This window comes from Poeciliopsis prolifica, unplaced genomic scaffold (assembly GCF_027474105.1).
Source record: "Poeciliopsis prolifica strain line A6 unplaced genomic scaffold, Auburn_PproV2 SCAFFOLD034, whole genome shotgun sequence".
NCBI classification, from domain to species: Eukaryota; Metazoa; Chordata; class Actinopteri; order Cyprinodontiformes; family Poeciliidae; genus Poeciliopsis; species Poeciliopsis prolifica.
In genome coordinates, this window is record NW_026562409.1 from 858,805 (window position 1) to 876,570 (window position 17,766).

Sequence of the window (17,766 nt, forward strand, 5' to 3'; positions counted from 1 at the left end):
TGATGGTCCAGTTGACTCGGTTCTACTGGAACCAGAAGTTCTGCTCCACCTGCAGCTGCTGTGGTTCTGACCCAAACCAGCCTGTTCCCCTCCTGGCCTGTGGGGGCGCTGCACCAACAACCACTGCAGGAAACGACACTAAAACCTCTGAAGACGCTGAGAGCAACTTCCTGTTTCACCAGATGAAACAAGATGGAGGCGTCAGAGTTTAGTGATTTCTCTTTAGTCTTTGGCTGAAGACCAGGAGCCATTTCTGCTGCTAGCGCTAGGCTAACATGTTAGCTTTGGCTGTATTTACCCAGAATGCCCTGCGGTGGAGCGTTGTCTGGTCCGCTTGGCATTCACATTCAAACCAAACCAGAGCAACTGCGGTTTGGAGGACCAGAGGTCAGAGGTCAGTTAGCATTCACTCCTCACAAACTGACCAGACTTTGACTAGGAAAAAAATGGAATTGGGTTGAATTACATCAGAACTTTTTTGTTTTCACAGATGAAAGTTTCAGATTTAAAGTTTTTGGTGATCAGGATTTTTCTTTATGTTGATCAATCCAAATGATTCTGAACCTCCTCAGACTGTTTCTGTCTTTAAAGTTTGAACATTTACTGACGGAAATTATTTAAAACTGGATTTTGAAATTTCTGTATAATTTAAAAACAAATGAAAACAGAAAGAAGGAAAATACTTTTAGTTCTGATTTTTTGATACTTTTTGTTTCCTCTGGTTGAAGAATTACTGTTTTCAGATAATTATTCTATTTCTGTTATTATTTTGAATTTATTGTTATTTATTTTGGTGGGAGCAGCTAATTAGCATCTCAGAATAAAACCTGACCTTTGACCTCAGATCCCAGAGGATTTGGACAGGAGGCTCCATATAGAAGGAGGAAGTTGAAATCATCACTTTCTTTTCTTTCTAACCAATCAGATTTGAAGAAGAGCAGCAAAAGCAAAGGAGGACGATTAGCAGAGCTAGCTAGCAACTGATGATGTCACTCATTTTATGTGGAGTTTTGATATTGAGCTGTTAGCAACTGTCTTCAGTCAGAGGCCTCTACAAATGAAATGTGAGACTGACTGCTACTGGAGATCAGAGCATCACTATTTAATTTCTCTTTTTTAATTGAATTGTTTTAGAATAAAATTCAAATTATATATATAGCAGTCATAGAAACAAAGCACAAAAGTGGAATAAGGAAAAATGTTTTATTAATAGAGAAGCTATAAATGAATCCAGTGCAGGTGAAATGAGCCGATCTTATTTATAAATTTCTCACAGTGTAAATAATTCAATAAAACTCTGGAAAACTTTTATTTAAGAAGAAAAACTGACAACATGACGTCACGAAGCAGCAAAATGTTTTTTCTGTACTTCTTTACTGAAATGTGGAAACTTGTAAACATGAAGCAGCACAAGAACTAACTATTCAACCTGTGCAGCTTTTATTTTGAAAACCACCCGTTCCATTTTGCCTTATTCAGTTTTTGCTATATTTATGCAGCTCAGTGAGGCAGAAGAATAATAAATGATAAAACAGAAGTTCATAAGGAAACATCAGGAGATGAATAGTAACAAAGTTTCTCTTCAGTGAATTTTAATGATCAAATGATTTTACTGTAAAATGTGAGCAGAAGAGTTGACTGATCGGCCAACAAGCATCCATCAATAAATACCTGCAGCCGCGTTATAATACAAACGGTAAAAACATGGCTTCTGCAGCACTTCCTGTTTAGAACCTCCTGCAGGCCAGAAGGAAATGTTCGACCCGAAGTCGCCTCGCCGGCTGGCGAAGCTTTTAGAGACGCAGCTGCCGCCGCTGCAGCCCGGCCTGCAGGTGGCGCTGCAGCCCGGCCTGCAGCCGCTGCTGCAGCCCGGCCTGCAGGTGGCGCTTTGGCTCCTCAGATCAGAGCCGTGTGGTTAGCAGGAAACAAGCCGCTCTGACCCCGCAGCCGTCCTCTCCACCACGCCTGGTCTGAGCGATCCAAAACCTCGATGATGTCACCGGCACAGAAGCCCAGCTCGTCATCTTCCTCCGCCGTGAAGTCGTACAGCGCCCTCACCTGGACGACGCCGGCCCTCTGCAGGAAGGAGGACAGTTTTCACAGTCGGTGAAATGACTGGGGATCGTGCCACTGGGAGTGTGCGGGTATACTGGTGCATTATTTGTTGCAGGTTGTGATGCGGCCGACTCTTAAGTCTCTGTGTTTTCTCAGAGTTTTCTCAAATCTCCACTTTGTTGGGTTTTAACGATAAAATCATGTCAGCTGAAGAAGGTTTGGTCCCTACAGACAGAACGACGGTCATGAACCGCAGGATTTCTGCCGCCCTGGGTGGGCAGCCGGCGTTCTGCGTGAAATGCTAACAGCTAGTAAAGTAGCGGCGGCTCACCGTGGGCAGAGGCATGGTTTCAGAGGTGCGGCGAGGCGGGCAGGCCGAGCTGATGGGGCTGCTGCGGCCTGTGTGTCCGATGGTGTGCGCTCGCTCCTCGAAGCCGGAACGTTTAGCCTGAAGCAGGAAAGCAAATGAACGTATTAATGTCCAGCAGTTCGGAGAAACTCAGGCTCCATGTCGGCTTTTGGGTGGATAATAAAACGAAGTGTTTCTGTGATGAACGGCTGAGTCTGTCACCATCTGGCTGAACGGCTGGTCGGAGGCGCGGCGCGGCGCTGCGGCGACGGCTGCAGCAGAGTTTCGATGCTCAGGCAAACTTCCTCTCTTCACCTGCAGACAGAAAACAGCAGAGCTCAGATCAAAACACGGCGACCCCGGCTACTCAGACGCTCACAAATCAAAAACTTTCTCAAGTTTTGGCTCAATCTGGACGAGGAACTGACGACAGTTACAGCTGCAAATAAATTTAAACTTTATTTTTTTGAACAGCTTTCTGATGACGATGATTCTCAGAAGCGCAGATGAAATGATGGCGGTTCTGATCCGATCAGTTTGGCAACAATCAGCCCGATTAAAACCGAGATAAAAACTGCAGCAGATTCAGAGAAACGTTTTCACACCAACAAATGGATCATTAACAGATTAATTCATTTATTCACAAATTTTTATTAACATTTGTGAATAAATGAATAATCTGCAGCACAAAAACAACAAACCCAGAAAAAAAATTTGTTTGCAGTTTAAAAACTGAAATTATAACATTTTATTTTGTGTTTGAGAAAATAAGCAGAATAAAGTTCAATTTAAGCTCAGAGGAGAAATAAAGAAATTAAAAGTGATTTATGTGAAAAATTACTTCTAAAACAATAAATTGCACGTTCTTTGAGTTTCGTTGCACTGAAAAAAACATTTGAATTAAAACAAACGACTTACTAATAAAAGGATGAAATTATCATAAGATTAAAAGAGTCGATAACTTGATTCCAGGAAGCGTTTATCAAAAATGATTTCCTTATTTCTCAGAACTGTTTTCATGCATCATAAAAAAATAAAAATGTTTCACAGACAATTGTTAATCTGAACGAAGCAACAATTTATAAACTGGGATTTGAAGTCAAATAAATGATCCGTTATGTTTCTGTTGGTGGTTTAAACATTGACAGATCGTCAGATTAAAATGATTTTTAATCCTTTTTATTAAGCTCATATTTCTGCATTTAAATATTTTATTGCTTTAATGTAATGTTATGATTTTAATATTATATCAAATATTAAAATCTTGCTGTTTAAAAAAATCATCATAATTAATAGAAATAAACTGACTCAACGATTTTAGCAGAAATTTATCTAAATCATTAGAATTTTTACATAAATATATAAAAACAGGAAGTTCCTCTCGGTGATTCAGATCCTAATAATTTTCTCTAATTATTTAGCTTCATTTGGTGGCACTGATATAAAAGAGGCGATGTTTGAGTGTCACCATGAAGAGAAACGGAAACAGCCTGTTAAAGTAAAAGTGTCCAGGTGTGTGTCTACCTGGGGGCCCGGGGGGCTCCTGCCCTCCTGGCAGCCATCTTGGAGGTAGATCTGTCTGGTTTTGGAGATGGACGTGGTTTTATAAAAGTCCACCAGCTTGTTGAGAGACGTGAACTTCTCAGACCACAGGAAGTACTGGCCCTTGTTGTCCCGCATCACCTTGAAGTGCTGAACGTCGTTCTCATGTCTGAAGCAGAACATTTATAAAGTTTATAAAGTTGATAAAGTTTAGGTCTGAAGCTCAGGATCGGATCAATAAACGACAGTTTCAGTTAAACCCTAGAGGCCCTGCGGGCCCCTGAGGGCCCCGCGGTGTGCCTGTGGGGCCCTGAGGGTCCTGGGGGCCCCTGAGGGCCCCGCGGTGTGCCTGTGGGGCCCTCAGGGGCCCTGAGGGTCCCAGGGCGTGCCTGTGGGGCCCTGAGGGTCCTGGGGGCCCCTGAGGGCCCCGCGGTGTGCCTGTGGGGCCCTGAGGGTCCTGGGGGCCCCGCGGTGTGCCTGTGGGGCCCTGAGGGTCCCAGGGCGTGCCTGTGGGGCCCTGAGGGTCCTGGGGGCCCCTGAGGGCCCCGCGGTGTGCCTGTGGGGCCCTCCAGGGCCCTGGTGGACCTCCAGGACAGAAGTTTGACTGCTGTGATTCAGCTCTTCGTCTGAATGAAAATGTTTTGGTGCAGAAACAGGAAGCTGCACTGGAATGGAAACATAAATACTCTGTCTCAACATTTGCTACTAAAATAACAACGAATAATATCTTAAATTAGCTTTGGGAGTTGAAACCTCTCCAGAGATTTTACATAATGGTTTAAATAGTTTTATTCATGATCATTTCTGAGTGCTTTATGTTTGGCTCCACCTACTTGACGGAGATGGAGAAGTCTCCCGGCGAACTCTGACATCCTCGGATCACGAAGTCTCCGACCGTTTTGTGCCTCAGCAGCTCCTCCGCCTGGCTGCGGCTGGCGTCTTCCTTGAACCAACTGGAAAGCAAAAAGTTTTCAACCCCAACAGATTCAGGTGGCCGCACGGCGGCGGCCTCATGGTGCTGCGGGCCTTACTCTGGAGTCTGTAGGTCGATGTAGTTTTTAGGGATGTATCCTTCCTGTCCGTTCATCTCAGCCTTGCACCAATCGTCCTCCAGGTTTATGATCTGACCGGAAACAGGTGGGGGAGGGTCAGGCAGGCATTACTAGTAGAAACAGGTGGGGGAGGGTCAGGCGGACGGTGCGCCGCCCGCCGGCCTCACCTTCAGGATGTCGTTCTTCCTGAAGCTGAGCTCGTCGTCCCCCGTGGCGGTGAAGTCGTACTTCCCTCTGGCCTCCATGTTTCTGCTCCACAAAGTCGGACGAAAGTCGGAAAGACGAGGATGAAGATTCTCTGCAGGGAGGAAGAGGAGGGATCAGGACGGTTATCGGGACGCGCAGCTCTGGAAATCACTTCATAGATTCATAAATAAACCTTCAGAAATATAGACAGCTAAAAACAGGAAATGTAATAAAGTATCTGCAGATCAAAGCAAAAGACGTTAAAATACAAACATGAGCAAAACAAAGATTCAGCTGCAGGGTCCTTTAATTTTCTTAAAAGCTAATGAAAAATATTAAAAATGTCTCTTTCTGCACTCAGAAATCTTTATGTGACATTTCATGTGAATTAGTTTAATTCTGTAATATTTGGCCTAAAACGTCTCAGTGCTGCCCTCTTTGGCCCGAAGGTGGTACTGCAGGTGCTTGATGTCGGGGTGTTAATACTATTAATACATTAATATTTAATATGTTAGCACTAAGTATTAATGTATTAACAGGCCGACTCTGTCCTGGATTAAAACAGCAGACAATCAGTCAGAGATGATTTTAAAGTTTTTCTGTGAATCTGTCAGAGCGGCTTTAATTTATCCGCTTGATAAATTAAAATCTGTCTTGAAGCAGCTTCAGATAAAAGCAGATTATTCTGAATGTTGCTAATTTCAGATGTTTGCAGCATTTTTACATTTTTAAAAACAAAGACCAGCAATAAGTTCAACCATTTCATTAATGGAATAAAGTAGAAATGTTCCAGAAAGAGACGTTTGATCAATTAAGTTTCTGTTTGCATGTTTTATGCCTTTATGATGGAAGTAAAAGCAAAGAGACGCAACATAAAACATTAAACCAGAACAGAGTCAAGTTATGGTTCTGATGGCTCTGAGTGCTAGAAAATGCAAATAATAGCTGCAGCAGCCTTAAATAAACGAGAGTTATTACTGGATTATTGATCTGTGATCAGTTAAAGAGAAAAACTTTCCTCTAAAATGAAGCATAAAGTTAATAAAGGATGAATTTAAATATAATAAATATAATAACTGGTTATGCTTCTCTGTGGAGGAATCTGCTTCACTCATTTTACAGAAGAATCACCACTTTTAACTTAACTCCAAACTTTGACTAGGCCACTCTAAAACCCTTTAGTCTTATTTTCAGCCAATCAGAGGAGAGCGGCAATAAAAAGTAAAACGAGCTCAATAATTTACATTCTGATGATTTTAGATTTTTTAAGGAATATTTTGCTTACGGAAACATAATCATCCACATTTTATGCTGTCAGGTTGTTTTTATTTTGAATATCTAAAATATCTTCCAGTTTTAGTGTTGCATGTTCTTTAATTACTTAAAGTGTATCAGTCTACAAAATTACATCATTTTGCCATTATGAATATGAATATTATCGTCGATCGCAATAATTATCGTCTAAAAAGATTAGTTATTGTGACAAATTGATGTGACTTGATTATTGTTAAATTCAGGATTTGATGAACTAATAAACAATATTTACTGATATTCTTTTAATTTACCAACATTGTAAAAAAAACTATGCCATTTTACTGCTTCAGTTAAACTTCCCATAATCCTTTGCTTCATCACCAACAGCCACCCGACCAAAATCAGCCGTTATTAATCTGTTTTATTTATCAAACTGATTTATTAAAAATGAAATCCACTGACATTGATGTTAATGGTGATATTCCATTCATCCCTAAAGACAATGCATTGAAATTCATAAAGTTTTCTGCTTTTTTAATGCAGATAAAAAGTAGAAGAATCAGTAATCTGTTTTCAGGAAAAGTTAACAGCAGACGGCGACAAGAATTAAATTTTTCTTCTGATAGGAAACTGAATCTGAAAATATGAAACTCTGTGAAGTTTAAAAAAAGAAAAAAACAACGTTAAAAATCAAAGTTACGGAAAGAAGAATTAGAAAAACATCTTCCTTTAACTTTGAAATGTCAACAAATTTTACTTTGGAAAGTTATTTTTTCCATCTGTGCATCTAGAATAAATGCAAATATGTAAATGTTTTAGTTTATTCAGGAATTATGGTGATGAAGTAAAACTTCGTCTAATTCAATAAAAAAACTTTATTTGTTCCAAAGGAAAATGAAACGCAGCAGAACTCGGAGTAGTGATGCTGAGGGCCGGAAGGTTAGCAGTCAGTCCTCCAGCAAACCTAGAAGCTTCTGACTGAAGACTGCTGCTGTATGACATGCTAACATGCTATCAGGCAGCAGAGACGTACTGATGACATCATCAGCTGCTAATCCAGCTCCTTTGCTTTTGCTTCTCCTCTTTAAATCAGCCTGCAATAAAATTTAATTAATGGTTAATTAATGATAATTAATCATAAATAACATCTTCATTAACATTCAGCCGTTCTGTTAAACAGATTTCTGTTGACACAAAATAAGGGGTAAAACTATAAGGGCTAAAACTATCAGGGGTAAAACCATCAGGGGTAAAACCATCAGGGGTATAACCATCAGGGGTAAAACCTTCAGGGGTAAAACCATCAGGGGTAAAACCATCAGGGGTAAAACCATCAGGGGTAAAACCAGGGGTAAAACCTTCAGGGGTAAAACCATCAGGGGTAAAACCATCAGGGGTAAAACCTTCAGGGGTAAAACCATCAGGGGTAAAACCTTCAGGGGTAAAACCATCAGGGGTAAAACCATCAGGGGTAAAACCATCAGGGGTAAAACCTTCAGGGGTAAAACCTTCAGGGGTAAAACCATCAGGGGTAAAACCATCAGGGGTAAAACCTTCAGGGGTAAAATCAGGGGTAAAACCATCAGGGGTAAAACCTTCAGGGGTAAAACCATCAGGGGTAAAACCTTCAGGGGTAAAACCATCAGGGGTAAAACCTTCAGGGGTAAAACCATCAGGGGTAAAACCATCAGGGGTAAAACCTTCAGGGGTAAAACCATCAGGGGTAAAACCTTCAGGGGTAAAACCATCAGGGGTAAAACCTTCAGGGGTAAAACCATCAGGGGTAAAACCATCAGGGGTAAAACCTTCAGGGGTAAAACCATCAGGGGTAAAACCATCAGGGGTAAAACCTTCAGGGGTAAAACCATCAGGGGTAAAACCTTCAGGGGTAAAACCATCAGGGGTATAGCCATCAGGGGTATAACCTTCAGGGGTAAAACCTTCAGGGGTAAAACCTTCAGGGGTATAACCATCAGGGGTAAAACCATCAGGGGTATAACCTTCAGGGTAAAACCTTCAGGGGTATAACCATCAGGGGTATAACCATCAGGGGTAAAACCATCAGGGGTAAAACCATCAGGGGTATAACCATCAGGGGTAAAACCTTCAGGGGTAAAACCATCAGGGGTAAAACCTTCAGGGGTAAAACCATCAGGGGTAAAACCTTCAGGGGTAAAACCATCAGGGGTATAGCCATCAGGGGTAAAACCATCAGGGGTAAAACCTTCAGGGGTAAAACCATCAGGGGTATAGCCATCAGGGGTATAACCTTCAGGGGTAAAACCTTCAGGGGTAAAACCTTCAGGGGTAAAACCTTCAGGGTAAAACCTTCAGGGGTATAACCTTCAGGGGTAAAACCTTCAGGGTAAAACCATCAGGGGTATAACCATCAGGGGTATAACCATCAGGGGTAAAACCATCAGGGGTAAAACCATCAGGGGTAAAACCTTCAGGGGTAAAACCTTCAGGGGTAAAACCATCAGGGGTAAAACCATCAGGGCTAAAACCATCAGGGGTATAACCATCAGGGGTAAAACCATCAGGGGTAAAACCATCAGGGGTAAAACCTTCAGGGGTAAAACCTTCAGGGGTAAAACCATCAGGGGTAAAACCATCAGGGGTAAAACCTTCAGGGTAAAACCATCAGGGGTATAGCCATCAGGGGTATAACCTTCAGGGGTAAAACCTTCAGGGGTAAAACCTTCAGGGGTAAAACCATCAGGGGTATAGCCATCAGGGGTATAACCTTCAGGGGTAAAACCTTCAGGGGTAAAACCTTCAGGGGTAAAACCTTCAGGGGTATAACCTTCAGGGGTAAAACCTTCAGGGGTATAACCATCAGGGGTATAACCATCAGGGGTATAACCATCAGGGGTAAAACCTTCAGGGGTAAAACCTTCAGGGGTAAAACCATCAGGGGTATAACCATCAGGGGTAAAACCTTCAGGGGTAAAACCTTCAGGGGTAAAACCTTCAGGGGTATAACCTTCAGGGGTAAAACCTTCAGGGGTATAACCATCAGGGGTATAACCATCAGGGGTATAACCATCAGGGGTAAAACCTTCAGGGGTAAAACCTTCAGGGGTAAAACCATCAGGGGTATAACCATCAGGGGTAAAACCTTCAGGGGTAAAACCTTCAGGGGTAAAACCATCAGGGGTAAAACCATCAGGGGTAAAACCATCAGGGCTAAAACCTTCAGGGGTATAACCATCAGGGGTAAAACCATCAGGGGTAAAACCATCAGGGGTAAAACCATCAGGGCTAAAACCTTCAGGGGTATAGCCATCAGGGGTAAAACCATCAGGGGTATAACCATCAGGGGTAAAACCATCAGGGGTAAAACCATCAGGGGTAAAACCTTCAGGGGTAAAACCTTCAGGGGTAAAACCATCAGGGGTAAAACCATCAGGGCTAAAACCATCAGGGGTATAACCATCAGGGGTAAAACCTTCAGGGGTAAAACCATCAGGGGTAAAACCATCAGGGGTAAAACCATCAGGGGTAAAACCATCAGGGGTAAAACCATCAGGGGTAAAACCTTCAGGGGTAAAACCTTCAGGATATTCCCATCCCTGCTGCTGCGTCTTTCTGGCGCTCGGTTTTCCCACAGACTTGAACGCGTCTCATTCTGAGGCGGCGCAGCGACGGATGTGGTTAGTTTATCATAAAAAGTAAAAAGCGGTTCCTGCTTTGGCTGCAGCTGCACTTTGCAGGCGAACTCTTCTCAGCTCTAAAAATATCTAAATCTGATGCTCGACTTGTTTTCCTGAAGCTAAACTAAAACTACCATCCTTGCAGAAATACTGTCTGTGGCGTGAACTGAGCTGCAAGGAATCCAGAATGTCAATCAGATAAATGTGAACACTTTGTGTCAGTCAGAAAATGTACTTTAAGATATTCTCTGGAGTGGAGGAGAAAAGAAACTTTTCTCCTGGCGTTTCCCAGCATGCACTGGGCCCGGACCAGCAGTTCCAGAAACCTGGCCTCAGTATTCAAAACATCATCTGAAATTTGCAAATACACTGAAAATTCAAACTCCAAAACACAAATACAGCATAGAAACGCTGCGACAAGATGTTTCAAAACCTACAATTAAAATCAAAATTTAATGAAGAGGAAATGGAAGGAAAGTGAAGCAGCAGAAGCCCTCCAGGCCACCAGGGGGAGTCTGGAGTCGGTAACATTAAGTATGTTAATGTCTTTAATATTATAAAAACTGCCTGTCTGAAAAATGACACTTTCGCAGAAAGTCTAGATTTTGTTTGTTTTTGGTTTTTTTGCTTCTATTTTCTCTATTGCAGCATTTTGTTGATTTTTTCTGTTCACTTGGATTTGTGAGTTTTGGACTTTGAATCATTCATGTTTTTGCACCGTTAGTCCATCAAACTAAATATCCCAAAAACAACAACAACAGTTCCAGGTGGAAACAGGACCGGGTCTGTAAATACAAACATGCAAAGCGACTCATGCAGAATTAAAATGATCTGGTTTGAATTGCAAATCGTGTTGCTGATCCAAACGAGCCGAACGGTTTTAAAACGATGGATTCAGAAATGCAAACAGAAAACCCAAACCTGCAGCGCCGACTTCCTCAGTGCAAGGTGTGTGTGTGTGTGTGTGGGGTGTGTGTGTGTGGGTGTGTGTGTGTGTGTGTGGGGTGTGTGTGTGTGCGTGTGTGTGTGTGTATGTGTGTGTGTGTGTGTGTGTGTGTGTGTGTGTGTGTGTGTGTGTGTGTGCGTGCGTCACACAAAGTAGGTTAAAGAGGTGAAGCAGAAATCCGCGCGGCGCTCTGCAGAAGTCTCATCATGTTTTGCTGAGCTGCTTTTCTTCAGGTTTTCTGAGCTGAAAAACTTGACGGATGAAAAAAGTTGCATTTAAATCTGATCTTTCAGTTTGTTTGACAGAAAATCTGATTTTTACACAAATAAGATAAAGTTCTCAAATGCAACAAAATGTTGAATAAAATGGAAATTTGAACACATTTTTATTAAAAATATTAAATTCGTTGGTGCCTGAAATCTACAGAATGAAATGAACTCCTGAAGTATTTCTTGTGAAGACAAACTGAAAACGTTGTCAGAGTTAATAATGAGCCAATGTCAACTTCGTGTTCTTTAGTCTTTAGTTTGGTCAAATCTAATTTCTAAAAAAGTCATTTTTAACATTTTTGGGTTATAAAACAGAAAAGCAAAAAGTTTCAGTTCCAGGTTCCTTCAGGGAAACCTGAGTTTATTTCTGAAGATTATTTTCAAAGATGAAGTTATAAAAAATAATCCACATAAGATGGAAACTGATCAACTTTACGGTCAGATTCTGGTTTTTTGCAGTTCCTTTTTAAAATAAAACTTTATTTTTGTGAGCTGAGGAACAGAAAGTGTTTGTAAAGAGAGTGAGAGCGCAGCGCCGCTTCCTGAAACAACTCAATGGATTTCTTTTTTTACCGTTTACATTTAAACTGCGGTTTAGGAAACAATGACTCTTCTGTATTTTTTGCAGTGACTCAGATAAATGATTTACAGTCATTTACGACGTCACTGTAATAAAACATGTTTTCCTCTAAATCTGTTTCTATTTTTACCAAACCGTGTTCCTGTTTGGAGAGAAACAGCAGAACAAAAACTAACAGTTACATCAGAATATTAGCGCTTTGGGTTCATCATAAACAGGATGTTAAAACTGTGCTTTACTTCTAAAAAATATGAAAACATGAAACTCCTTGGATCTTTGAAAACAATCATTTCAAAATAAAATCATTTTCACTCTGGCAGAAAATGTTCAGGATGAAAAAAGCATGAAAACAAAGTGAACATAAAATATAACGTTTGTTTTTACGTAAATACATTTTAATTGACAAAAGCAACATTTCAAATCAGAAAACTTTTTCGCTGATAAATTATTGAAAAACTAGACGTGAGCTTAATAACAAATATATTTATAGTTTTAATCTGCAGCCATCAGATTGGAGCAAAGAGTTTCAGGAAGTCCTGATCATTCATGGAGATTCTTTATGGTCGCTGACATTAGCATTAGCTGCTACATGTTAGCGTTGAGATGCTATTTTAGGCTAGCATAGCTTCACCGTCAGTAGCAGAACCTGAACACAGCAATAATCGTTTCCAGCGTCCAATCAGAGAGAAACGGCTTTTTCTTGCTGCTGTTAGCGAACGCAGCTTGTGTCAGATTTACAGCCGTACCAGGAACACAAAGGTTCCAGCTCTGATCATCGGTACAGAAAAACAGAAAATGGGATCAAAACTGTCATTAATTGATTAAATGAAAGTCCAAGTTTGATGTTTTCCAGGCCCAATTCAGAAACCATTTTACCTTCAGTTTTTATGAAAAAGCTCAAAATTCAAACATGATTTCAAAGAAATATAAATTTACAATTTGATGCCTTGAAATTTGGTTTCTGTCTCTTTAAGAAGTTCCTCCATGATGCCGTTAACATTTCTTAAGTGTTGGACTGAAAAGAAATCATTTCTCAGAAAGAATCGAATCAACAGCAGATCTGATTTTAACGAGGGACAAACATCATGGAGAGCGAAAACAGTCCAACACAAGTTAGACACTTCACAAATCATTACAGATATTATTCCAAATTCATCGTTTCATCAGCAGGCCACAAAACAAAAATTAAAGTTGCAGAATGTAACTTTTATAGAAACACATTTTTATTAAAGTTGTCTCCATGTTTAGACAGTAAAATATGAGACAAATAATCTGTGAAACAGCAAACGGTCAGAAACAGCCAATCAGAGCCAGGAGGCGGGGCTGAGCGCTGTCAATCACCCTCAATGCTTTTTCACATTCATGAATTTCTTCTGGATCATTTTTAAATAAGTATGAGATTTGATCTGATCTTCATGAAGGTTCAGGTTCATTAAGGCGTCTTAGCAGGACGACATGTTTACTGAACTAATTGGTGACATTAATTTAAACTTTTTGGCTTTCCAGGCAGAAAAAGTTTCAACCTCAGAGGAACGGAGCCTTTCAGCGTTAAAACGATTCAGCAACACAAATCGTCTGCAGCTTTTATCTTTCCGTCTGTTTTAATCCTGAATAAATGATATTTTTCTAATCAGTTTTTCGCTCATGCGCTCGGCTTGGCAGGCGGCCTGAGATTTAGTGCCTTGCTCAGAGGCACGTCAACATTTAGAAGGAGGAAGCTGAAACTCAACCCACAACTTTCATTCTTATGTTTTTTGCTCAGTAGGATGACCAAGACCTAAATATGAACATTTTAATTTATATGTTATAACTAATATTTAAAGGTTTTATTGATAACTGAACCTTCATTCGTTGTCAGGAGAACTCTTGAATTTTCCGCCTGAATGCGAAAACGAGCTGCTTCAGCAAATTCTGCGAATTTGCATCAGTTCCTTTTTGAGCGGCGATGAGTTCAGGGTGGATGAGGCAGTTTCAGAACCAGCTTCAGGGTGTTGCTTGCAGCGCTGCAGCGATGCACGAAGCTCCGCTGCAGCGACGCACGAAGCTCCGCTGCAGCGATGCATGAAGCGCTGCTGCAGCGATGCATGAAGCGCTGCTGCAGCGCTGCTGACAAAATCACTTTGGAAAGTCAAAGTAAAACGTTTGTAATGTTTGTAATGTAACGTCTCCTTTAGAGAATTTAAAATCCAGCTGAACTGAAGTTTTAGAGCTGATCTAATCAGTTTCATATATTTCATATTTTATCAGAGCTGATCTGCTGCCAGCTTCATTTCGATCATGAAATGTTGAATTCATCACTTGAATTCGTCTGGAAGCCAAACAGAAAAATCACTGATAAGTTCAACTGATCAAACTATCAGAGGTTTGAGCTGCAGCTGCAGGATGAATATTAAACATCAGCGTTTCAAACACCATAAATTATGATTAAAGGAGAGCTGAACAAAAATAAAGATTTTAAAACAATAAATTTCACATCTGGTCAGTTTTTAAAGTCTTCATTCTGCATATTTAACCTGCTGGATCCCTCCAACATGGCCTAATCAAAGTAAATATCACAAAAAACATTTCCTATTTTCCTAATAGGAGGAAATCTACGCTAAAGGGCAGGAAGTTTCAACGAGTCGCCAGGACAGACCTGGAGTCTAACTCGACTCTTCCTCTGTTGCTGCTGCACACTGCTGCTCAGCTGGCTGAAAGGGCTGCAAACACCAACAGTCAGGGTGAGGAAACTAAACCAACATGTCGATTAACCCTGTAAACTAGCAGCAGCACGTGTTAGGAAGCTAACGCTGCGCTAACGGCGTTAGCTTCACTGACTCACTGAAACCGGAACAAAAACCCATAAAACCTCCAAATGAAACGATAAATTACATCTTCATAACGTCAAGAGCGCGTTGACGCTTTACTGCTCAAACTGAAAACTTCTGATAAATGATTTAGTTTCTCTTATGTTTCTCTGACCTGCTGATTTCTCCTTTTCGTAAATTAATTTAACATGTTTACATATTTAAACTTAAAAGTATTTTTATTTTCGTTTATCTGCTGTAGTTTCGTCGGCTTTACAAACGGAGGCAGAAAATTTCTCAGGAATAAAAGTGAATAATATGATGTTTTAAGGAGAAACATAGATTTAAATGATCAGATAAAGTCAAACTATTAGCTCAACCGCAGTAAAACCAGAACAAGAATCAGCAAAAGCAAAATAGTGGATCATCTAATAACCAGATGAAGTAGAAACCTTCAATCTGCAGAAAAACAATGTTTGTTCTCATTCTGGTGGTTTTATTTGTGCCTGTAGGGCAGCAGGTCACAGGTTGACCTTCCTGAGTGCTGAAGGTCACAGAGCTGTAGGTGAAGGTGCCTCAGCAGGAGCTTCAGTTGTTTCTGTTTGCAGAAAACATTCAAAGCATTTGGTTGGTTCCTGTTTCCAGCCTGAAGCTCTTCTGCTTTTCTACAGCAACTGCAACATTCACGTCCAGAAAAACTCAAAGATCTGATTTGACTCTTTGTTTGAGCGTTCGATGAGTGTGTGTGTGTGTGTGTGTGTGTGTGTGTGTGTGGTGTGTGTGTGTGTGTGTGTCTGTGTGTGTGTGTGTGTGTGTGTGTGTGTGTGTGTGTGTGTGTGTGTGTGAGAGAGAGAGAGAGAGCTCACACTTCCTCAGAGGAAACCGTCCTCTCTGCAGCTGCTTCGGGTTGAAACCACTAAATAAGTCCAATAAACTCGTTTCTGTCTCGGGTTTTTTCTCTCCATTTTCTGATCATCACTGAAACTTTCAGAGCAAACCGAGCAGAGAAAACTGAAAGTTCGGAAAGTTTTAGAGATAATTATCTGCTGACTTCAAACATTTAACGACCAGAAGGTTTTAAAACTGGATGAAAATCGCTTTAAAATTGTCACTTCAGCTGCGAGACAGAAAGAGGAACAGAGTCACCTGACTGAAAGGATCCTCTCTGTGGTTCATGTTGTCAGTTTTTCAGCAGTTTTTACCTTTTCTCTTCTCTTCCTGCTGCTGAAGAGCCGCGGAGATCCTAAACCCGGCAGACGGTCCCCGCTGGGCGGCAGCGCGGCGGCATCATGCGCGGCGAGGGGAACTGGAGAGCCGCAGCCCGGAGGACGCTGCTGCAGCTGGAGCTGCTGCTGCTGGAGCTGCTGCTGCTGCTGCTGCTGGGGATGAGGGTGATGATGATGAGGGTGTCCAGGCGGCCAGTCGCAGATGAAGGAGCGCAGTGCTTGAGATGCTCAGGCTGCATGAAACAGCCGCTAAATAAATCAACTTCCGTCTGAAATGAAAATATAGATTCAGAAAAGATGGAGCTGCGGACTGACAGCGCAGCGCCCCCTGCTGGACTCACCGCCACTTTATTACTATTTACACTTCAATATTTAATAAACAACAAATTTAATAAACAACGTAATAAATGCAATAAATGCGCATCATCAACAGGTCGCAGTTTAAGGTAAACAATTACTGATTTAATCAGCTAAAATAATTAGGAAACGGAGAAATGAGATGACGCAAAGATCCCAGCATGCACCGGGAGAAAATACAAACTGCATGAAGACTTCAATGCTGCAAGGCAAAAATAAACTTTAAAGTGTGGCAGGCATCTTTTGTTTATCAGAAGTTGCAGCTGCTCATCTGAGTGGCCTGCAGAAACTTTCCCAACTTTATTAATATTCAAACATCCTCCTGGGCATCAAAACTCAGATTAAGATCAGGAATTATTTCTTATTTATTTTATTTTGTTAGAGTAAAAAAGTTGAACTAATTATCAGCTGAAATGATCTGAATGTATCAGCACTTGTTTCATTGTACAGGATGTCAGCAAATCCTGATGCTCACTGCAGCTATACAGGAAATATTATCCATAACTCCAGGATGATTCTTATAGTTTGTGGGAAAAACGTGAAGTAAAAATTTACCTGCAAAAAGCTAAAACATGGAAAAAGTCTTTATTAATGTTTGCAGTAATTTCAGACATGAGCTAAATGTTTATGTCTGTTGAGTCAGAAATGAACATTATTTAATCTTTAAGTCAGTAAAATGAACGTTTTCTCTGATCCAGAACCGAACCAGCAGCATTTTGTTGCTGCGCTGCTGAAACCAACAGACTATTAACTGAAACTGGAAATAATGAAAGTTCATCTTCCGGCACTGATCGACTCTGAATAACAAACATTTGATTATCATACAGGATTAATTCGAAAACTTATAAAGCTTCTCAGTTTTCTCTATTTTCATTTAAATTCAAGATAAGAAAAAGCAGCAACATTTGGATTCAGAAGAATCAATGTTTAGTTTCAAAAGCATCAATAAAAACAGCTCAGAAATAATAATAATTCATATTTATTGTCCCACTGTGGAGAAATTCAGGAGCAGCAAACAGACATTTAGATTCACATAAAAATATGAAAACAGAATCAGAAATGACATCCTGGACCATGAAACAGCAAAATCAAACTGATGAATCATGTTCTTATCAAATGATCAATATAGGAAGAAAAAGATTTTAGAAGTAAAATATTTTATTTAAAGGTAAAAACTATATAAAACAGTGTAATTAGTTATCAGCCTGAAGCCAGAGCAGCGATTAGATCGACTCCGTCATGTGTGCTGTGTCCCATGCATGTGGCGACAGTGGAGAGCAAAACTTCCCTCCAACAGGAAGAAACCTCCAGCAGAACCAGAACCAGAACCAGAACCAGAACCAGAACCAGAGCCAGAGCCAGAACCAGAACCAGAACCAGAGCCACAACCAGAACCAGAACCAGAACCAGAACCAGAACCAACCGGAGGTTTGAGAACCAGGAGAAAGTTTTATGTTAACGACTTAAGACAGGGGTGTCAAACTCAAATACACAGTGGGTCAAAACTT

At 40.9% G+C, this 17,766-nt stretch overlaps 1 protein-coding gene across 1 annotated transcript; it reads right to left on the minus strand.

Moving 5' to 3' along the window:
- Window positions 1-1,189: 1,189 nt before the first annotated feature.
- Window positions 1,190-16,174, minus strand: grap2a (GRB2 related adaptor protein 2a). The gene is made up of 8 exons (XM_055051870.1): window positions 15,878-16,174; window positions 5,166-5,296; window positions 4,978-5,069; window positions 4,780-4,899; window positions 3,929-4,115; window positions 2,627-2,719; window positions 2,387-2,503; window positions 1,190-2,076 (listed from the first exon to the last, which is right to left on the minus strand). The coding sequence occupies exons 2-8, from the start codon at window positions 5,241-5,243 to the stop codon at window positions 1,897-1,899; spliced, it is 867 nt and encodes a 288-aa protein (XP_054907845.1). The 5' UTR covers window positions 5,244-5,296; window positions 15,878-16,174; the 3' UTR covers window positions 1,190-1,896.
- Between the last annotated feature and the right edge of the window lie 1,592 nt (window positions 16,175-17,766).

Bases quoted from the DNA above. Each gene is read 5' to 3' on its own strand.
- grap2a (XM_055051870.1), bottom strand. From the start codon at position 5,243: ATGGAGGCCAGAGGGAAGTACGACTTCACCGCCACGGGGGACGACGAG. The intron at 5,070-5,165 runs GTGAGGCCGGCG...GTTTCCGGTCAG, and splicing joins GGAAGAACGACATCCTGAAG to ATCATAAACCTGGAGGACGA. The intron at 4,116-4,779 runs GTAGGTGGAGCC...GTTCTGCTTCAG, and splicing joins GACTTCTCCATCTCCGTCAA to ACATGAGAACGACGTTCAGC.